The 8,178-nt window shown below is 41.5% G+C and overlaps 1 protein-coding gene across 2 annotated transcripts; it reads left to right on the forward strand.

Moving 5' to 3' along the window:
• Positions 1-84: 84 nt before the first annotated feature.
• Positions 85-4,679, forward strand: LOC128610489 (E3 ubiquitin-protein ligase TRIM39-like). Of its 2 annotated transcripts, XM_053629832.1 has the most exons (7): positions 85-556; positions 804-1,360; positions 1,440-1,535; positions 2,996-3,229; positions 3,325-3,466; positions 3,687-3,713; positions 3,810-4,679. In XM_053629832.1, exons 2-7 carry the CDS (start codon positions 806-808, stop codon positions 4,358-4,360), a joined length of 1,605 nt encoding a protein of 534 aa, XP_053485807.1. In that variant the 5' UTR covers positions 85-556; positions 804-805; the 3' UTR covers positions 4,361-4,679. The 2 variants fall into 2 exon arrangements, with proteins under 2 accessions (XP_053485807.1, XP_053485806.1); XM_053629831.1 differs by lacking the exon at positions 85-556 and having other exon boundaries at positions 572-1,360.
• The last annotated feature ends 3,499 nt before the right edge of the window (positions 4,680-8,178 follow it).

The following is an 8,178-nucleotide window of genomic DNA, read 5'->3' on the forward strand; positions in this document are numbered from 1 at the left end:
TCGAATTATACACGATAATAAAATGACAAGAACTTTAATTTAATGTAATGTAAGTCAATGCAGTAAAAGGCAGAAGCTCTTTAACAAACCTCTTTTATTTAAGCTAGATGTGGTGGGAAAATGTCTGGCAACAACTGATTTCTTGAGAATAAAGGCAAATGAAACTCCAGCATGTTCAGTTTCAGTTCCTACAAATACTGTACGATAGTCACCGGTTGTAATCCATGTTTTGACTAAATACAGGATCTATATATAAAAGTTGCTAATCTTAGCTAGCCATACGCTATGGCCTACATGTTAGTCCTGTAAAAATAACAAAGTTTAGACTGCATATAAGAATCAAAGGGTAATGGGCGAATGACTGCCATCTGATGGCAAAACTGTGTATTAGAAATGTGCCATGAAAAAGCCAAACTCTGGGAGTGGCCTCATGGTGTCACTTTGGGGAAATGAAAGCTAAGTGCAAGGTCGTTTCCTAATCTGAATAACTTTCCTTTCAGCAGGACACGATCTCCAGTTTAAAACTTTTTCAGTCTTCCTTTACAAATCATCACAGGTAACTTTGTGTTCAGAACATTTCTAACATTAACTGTTTTATGTATTGTGTAACATACTGTCATAGTGCTATAGATGAAAAGTTTAACATTACTTTTATATTGTTAGAGCTGTTAACAGATTTAGGAAACTGGTTTTGGGAGAGATCAAATGTAGCAAATCAATGTTCGACAGCTTTGTGTGTGTTAAGTGTTGGATGTTTTCTGTGGTCTTAAATAATACCTCACTCTCCCCGTCTGCTGTGTCAGTGATGACTTCCTCCAGCAGTGTCCTGTGTGAAGATCAGCTCCAGTGCTCCATCTGTCTGGATGTGTTCACTGATCCAGTCTCTACTCCATGTGGACACAACTTCTGTATGATCTGTCTCAAAGAGTTCTGGGACAGCAGTTCACACTGCCAGTGTCCAGTGTGTAAGGAGGAATTCCCTAAAAGACCTGAACTACGTGTAAATACGTTCATCTCTGGACTTGCTGCTGCATTTAAGAAGCAAGTTCCCCTCAAGGCTAAAAAGGTTCTGTGCGACTCCTGCACTGAGGAGAAGCTGGAAGCTCTAAAGTCCTGTCTGCACTGTGGCGTTTCCTACTGTAATATTCATCTGATGCTCCATAAAACCACACCTAAACTGATGAAGCACAAACTGATGGAGCCTGTGGAGAACCTGGAGGACTACATCTGCCAGAAACATGACAGACCCCTGGAGCTGTTCTGTAGAGACGACCAGACGTGTGTGTGTCAGTTCTGTACTGAGGGAGACCACAAAGCTCACAACACTGTTCCTATAGAGGAGGAGAGTGAAAATAATAAGGTGAGAGACATTTAGAATTTAGAACATGTGCATTTTAAAAATGCAAAAAAGTCATTACTGTGTATTTGTTTTCTCCTAGACGGAGTTGTGGATGTTACACTGGGTAGTTCAGCAGATGATCCAGGAACGACTGAGGAAGATTGAAGAAATCAGACACTCTATAGAGCTCAATAAAGTGAGTCTTCATATTAAAACATACAGTAGAGTATACGGCCAAAAGTATCTGAAACCTGACCATCACACTTAAACTGGATGTGTACTAGCCATGTACTGATACCTCACCAGCTAAAACACAAATCATGGGCACAATTAAATTATACACACTAAAGGTGGATACAATACATTTTTAATGTGCAAACGTATAGAAAACTACACCAAATTTGAACCAGTTAATGTTGAAAGCTGGGTAATTAATAGCTTCCTATTTCACAACAAGTTTTTCTTTATGACCATCATAAGGCTACGGAAGATATTCGTCAGAAAATATTTCTTCACGTTAAGCCTTTTCTGATAATCTCTCTTTTCATGCCTAAGGGTTTGATTATGTATGGCATATCCATGATAACGTGTATGAATCTAAAAACGTTTGACCAAAACGGTGTTAGTCTCAAGCTCAGACTGATCAGATTTTCTAGAGTGCTAAAAGTCTGGCTTTTGAAAAAAAATCCCACATAGTAGAACATAAAGCAGTGCATTGGTTCCAAAATGATTAGCTCCACAACAATGCTGCTGATGACCAAGGAATTGTTGTGGGGGCACAGTGGCTTAGTGGATAAACGACATTTGCCCCGCCCCTCCAGTGTTGGGGGTTCAAATCCCTTCATGTGTTTAGGGGTTTCCTCTGGGTACGCAGGCTTCCTCCCCCTTGTCATGTCTCGAGACGTAACGAAGATAAGGATGGATGCAATTGCAGTTTGACGGTTTAATTTATAAGTGACACAGGAAGGTAAATGCAAATCGTAATCCACAAACGTAATCCAGAAACATGCATAGGTCAGGCGATCGGCAAACAGGCATAAACTGGGCACGGCCGGAAACAATGTCGTGGTCACGGAATTACAGGGTTGATATACAAAACAAGAAACATGAACAATAGCGAGGGACTGGGAGCGGAGAAACCAGCGTATCAAAATGTTAGAAACATAAGAAAAGCACGTGTTCAATGTACACGATGTCACGACTGTCAATAAACGAAAAGCAGGTGCTCGCGCACCTTGCTCGTGCACGCGCGCTCACATGCTCTCCCGCGCGCTGCTTAAAGGGGAAACCGTGACACCCCTGTCCAAAGACATATCCTGTAGGATGATTGGCTGGGATAGGCTTCAAGCTCCCATACAACCTTGTGTAGGATAAACAGTAGGGAAAACAGATGGATGGATGGAATTGTTGTTACTAAGGACTTTACAATGTAAGAATAATAAATACCATTTATTTATTTAATTTAGATACTGCATTAATCAGATTTTATTTCTTTCCCTTTTTTGTTAAGTCTGATAAAACTTTATCTACACTGTGAAGAGATTTGTTTGAGGACTCTCCACAAAAATCTGTTTATAAAGAAATTTACAAAAAATCCATTGATTGAGCAAAAAAAAAAAAGAATCATTGCATATAAATTTAATTTGTTTCATTTAGAAAAACACAGAGAAGGAGAAAGAAGACAGTGTGGAGATCTTCAGCAAACTGATGCACGGCATTAAGAGAAGTGCAGCTGAGGTGCCAAAGGCGATGGAGGAGAAGCAGAAAGCAGCAGAGAAGCAGGCTGAAGAGTTGATTAAAGAGCTGGAGCAGGAAATCACTGAGCTAAAGAGGAGAAACACTGAGCTGGAGCAGATCTCACACACTGAGGATCACCTCCACCTCCTACAGGTCAGAGTCCCTCTGTTTCTCAATAGCAGTGCAGCACATGACAGGACAGCAGTCCCCATGCTGAGGGATTTCTCCTCTCTCCTGCTGTACTGTAGATTTACCCGTCACTGTGCAGCCCTCCACACACCCAGGACTGGACTGACGTCACAATTAACTCTCATCTGAGTCTGGAGACTCTGAGGAGAAAAATAATACAAGAAGTACTTAATGATGAAATGGACAAGTTTGTCCATATTGGTAAGTATATACTCATAAGTAAATTCTTAAGGAACAAAGGGTTTTCTGTCTTGACTTGGAAAACTTGTAAAATGTAACTATTTGAGTTGAAACAAAGGTTATCTTCAAGTTGAGTTTAGTCACGTTTCTAAGGCAGCAGGTGGACTTTCTTTTTTAGTGTTTTACAGTGTAGGTAAATTATAAAAGCAAGTAATATTCTTTGTTTCTCTTTTACAAACAGAACTAAAAAGAATGCAGCAACATGCAGGTCAGTGGGATTTATTTGCTATGTGTGCCTACAGAAGTATAAAGAATGTATACTGGAGCAGGAAAAAAAAGTGTAAATTGTGTTTCTTTATCTTAGTGGATGTGACTCTGGATCCTGACACAGCAAATCCATCTCTTACCCTGACTAATGATGGCAAAGAGGTCACATGTGAAAACATAATAAAGAAGCTCCCTGATAACCCAGAGAGGTTTGATCGTTGCATCTGTATACTGGGAAAGGAGGGATTCTCCTCAGGGAGATTTTACTATGAGGTGCAGGTCAGAGGAAAGACTAAGTGGGATTTAGGAGTGGTTAGAGAGTCTATTAATAGGAAGGGGGAAATTACAGCCTGCCCTGAAAATGGATTTTGGTGTGTGTCTTGGCATAATAAGACTGAATATGAGGCTCTGGACTCTCCTCCCATCCCTCTCTCCTTGAAACAGGCTCCTCAGAAGGTGGGGGTGTTTGTGGATTATGAGGAGGGTCTGATCTCCTTCTATGATGTTGAAGCTAAATCGCATATCTACTCTTTCACTGGCCAGTCGTTCACTGAGAAACTCTATCCATTCTTCAGCCCCTGTCTCAATGAAGGAGGTGAAAACTCAGCACCACTGATCATCTACCCATTGACTCAAGTCCAAGAATAGGTTTTAAACATGAACTTGTCAAAATGCACAAAATTGTGATAATCATGATTCCTGATTTGTCCTCCATGACTAGAGTTGGTAAAACATGTCATGAATCACAATTATCATGCATTTATTATAGCCTATAACAATTTTTTTCTACACTTGTCTCAATTTCTGCTGCTATGGATGGTCCCGCATGGATACCCTAAAGAACTGCATGTCCAAGGCCTTACTTCAGTCGATAATCTTATACATACTGTAGACTTGTACATAACTTCATAAAGACATTCCTGTGGTTATTTACAGTATTTCACAAAAGTGAGTACGCCCCTCACATTTTTGTAAATATTTGATTATATCTTTTCATGTGACAACACTGAAGAAATGACACTTTGCTACAATGTAAAGTAGTGAGTGTACAGCTTGTATAACAGTGTAAATTTGTTGTCCCCTCAAAATAACTCAACACACAGCCATTAATGTCTAAACCGCTGGCAACAAAAGTGAGTACACCCCTGAGTGAAAATGTCCAAATTGGGCCCAAAGTGTCAATATTTTGTGTGACCACCATTATTTTCCAGCGCTGCCTTAACCCTCTTGGGCATGGAGTTCACCAGAGCTTCACAGGTTGCCACTGGAGTCCTCTTCCACTCCTCCATGACGACGTCACGGAGCTGGTGGATGTTAGACCTTGCGCTTCTCCACCTTCCGTTTGAGGATGCCCCACAGATGCTCAATAGGGTTTAGGTCTGGAGACATGCTTGGCCAGTCCATCATTTTCACCCTCAGCTTCTTTAGCAAGGCATTAGTCGTCTTGGAGGTGTGTTTAGGTTCGTTATCATGCTGGAATACTGCCCTGCGGCCCAGTCTCCGAAGGGAGGGGATCATGCTCTGCTTCAGTATGTCACAGAGCATGTTGGCATTCATGGTTCCCTCAATGACCTGTAGCTCCCCAGTGCCGGCAGCACTCATGCAGCCCCAGACCATGACACTCCCACCACCATGCTTGACTGTAGGCAAGACACACTTGACTTTGTACTCCTCACCTGGTTGCTGCCACACACGCTTGACACCATCTGAACCGAACTAAGTTTATCTTGGTCTCATCAGACCACAGGACATGGTTCCAGTAATCCATGTCCTTAGTCTGCTTGTCTTCAGCAAACTGTTCGTGGACTTTCTTGTGCATCATCTTCAGAAGAGGCTTCCTTCTGGGACGACAGCCATGCAGACCAATTTGATGCAGTGCGTGGCGTATGGTCTGAGCACTGACAGGCTGACCCCCCCCCCCACCCCTTCAACCTCCGCAGCAATGCTGGCAGCACTCATACGTCTATTTCCCAAAGACAACCTCTGGATATGACGCTGAGTACATGCACTCAACTTCTTTGGTCGACCATGGCGAGGCCTGTTCTGAGTGGAACCTGTCCTGTTAAACCGCTGTATGGTCTTGGCCACCGTGCTGCAGCTCAGTGTCAGGGTCTTGGCAATCTTCTTATAGCCTAGGCCATCTTAATGTAGAGCAACAATTCTTTTTTTTTCCCCAGATCCTCAGAGAGTTCTTTGCCATGAGGTGCCATGTTGAACTTCCATTGACCAGTATGAGGGAGTGTGAGAGCGATGACACCAAATTTAACACACCTACTCCCCATTCACACCTGAGACCTTGTAACACTAACAAGTCACATGACACCGGGGAGGGGAAAATGGCTAATTGGGCGCAATTTGGATATTTTTACTTAGGGGTGTACTCACTTTTGTTGCCAGCGGTTTAGACATTAATGGCTGTGTGTTGAGTTATTTTGAGGGGGCAGCAAATTTACACTGCTATACAAGCTGTACACTCACTACTTTACATTGTAGCAAAGTGTCATTTCTTTTCAGTGTTGTCACATGAATAGATATAATCAAATATTTACAAAAATGTGAGGGGTGTACTCACTTTTGTGAGATACCGTACAATATACTCATCCTTTCAATACACATTGTTTGAGTTCATATTATAGAGGTGTCAAAGTGTAATGAATTACTGTGCTTATTCCAAGACTCCTGTTCACAATGTGTTCTTTCAGAATGTACTTTCAAGGCATTTAGTACTGTTTGATTTGAATAAAGGGCTGTGGGAGTAAGTGATTTATAAACCTATTATTTGCTGTCACCCAGAAGATGACATGTTCAGGAGTCTGGTTCCTCTTAAGGAAGTTTATCTGCAAAGGGCTGGTGTGGGTGCATTTTTTTCATTCCAAAAAAGCAAAAGCCACACCTGAGTCTGTTAATAGCAAAGCTCAACTGATTAAACCGGTGTATTGAGGTGTGACTCCTGCTTGATTGGAATGAAAACCTGCACCCATACCAGCTCTTTGTGGATGAGATTGGACAACACTGCTCTTAAGTGTCTTCTCACGTCATCTCAAGGAGTTTTTCCTCACCTTTGATGTCTCTGGCTTGTTCATGAATGATCTAAATCTACATCTAGCATCCTGTAAATATGTTTTGCTTGTTTTGTAAAGATTATTGTTAGGAAATAATAAAAGCTATAAAATCAAATGAATTTGAACTGCATAACTACAAACCTGTATCCAGCTGCAGCCAATGGTAAGCTGTGAAGTGACCAAGAATGAGGCATGTCACCTGGCCCAATTCCTCACCTACCATCACCAAACAGAGGCTTTTATTTTCTCCCCTATGCGAATGACAAGCAGATTGTAACAAGAGTTTACACAGTGGAAAGCTCCTAATAAAGAAGCTGCTGGAAAAAAAAAAAAAGAGAAAACAAGCATGCAAACTCAGAGGTATCATTAGGGACTCTCCAAAGAAAAATGTATTTATAATCAACAGCAGGTTTCAATACACAAGCAGATAACATTAAAACATGCAAATCCATAATCACAATGATAGGCAGGAGTAAGCTAAAAAAAAAACAAAAAAAAAACTATTACACAGGCACAGGGAAACAGGCTTAGAATCGTATATAAACGGGAAGAAGAAAAGAAAAGAAAGAAAAGACCAAAACAAAAACATGTCACAATATAAGCATGTGCACATTGTGTTGGGAAATATCCCTTGCGCTCAGCAGATTCATCATGTTTTTCATGATAGGAAACGAGTTACATGTGGAGACGATCGACAGAATCTCCCTGATAACCCAGAGAGGTTTAATCATTGTGTCTGTGTGCTGGGAAAGGAGGGATTCTCCTCAGGGAGATTTTACTATGAGGTGCAGGTCAGAGGGAAGACTGAGTGGGAATTAGGAGTGACCCGAGAGGCTGCTAAGAGAAAGGGGGAGATAACAGCCTATCCTGAAAATGGATAATGGTGTGTGTGTCTGAAGAAAGAAACAGAAGTTTCAGCCTGTGACATCACCATGAAACAGGCTCCTCAGAAGGTGGGGGTGTTTGTGGATTATGAGGAGGGCCTGGTCTCCTTCTATGATTTTGAAGCCATGTCTCATATCTACTCATTTACTGGTCAGACTTTTATGAAGAAAATCTATCCATTCTTCAGCCCCTGCAGTAATCATGGTAGTAAAAACTCACCACCACTGATCATTGTCAGGTCAAACTAATCAGCCTACTCCCAACACATATTGCAAACTATAAACATGGCCACCCCGGACAACACTTTCCAGAGCTCACACACTCTGTCTTGTTCTCAGTCTCAGACTTTTGATTAAGCCCACCTGTTCACAATCACATACACACACAAGCATCCTTTAAAGGAAACTTGCGGTCAACCACAGTTTGCAAAATATAGTCTTGTTTTTTTCTTTGTGCACGCACCTGATGCAGCTTATTTCCCCTGTTAATTGTACTGGTTTGACCTTGCTAAGTTTTTGA

The sequence above is a fragment of the Ictalurus furcatus genome, chromosome 7, assembly GCF_023375685.1.
Source record: "Ictalurus furcatus strain D&B chromosome 7, Billie_1.0, whole genome shotgun sequence".
Classification (NCBI taxonomy): Eukaryota; Metazoa; Chordata; class Actinopteri; order Siluriformes; family Ictaluridae; genus Ictalurus; species Ictalurus furcatus.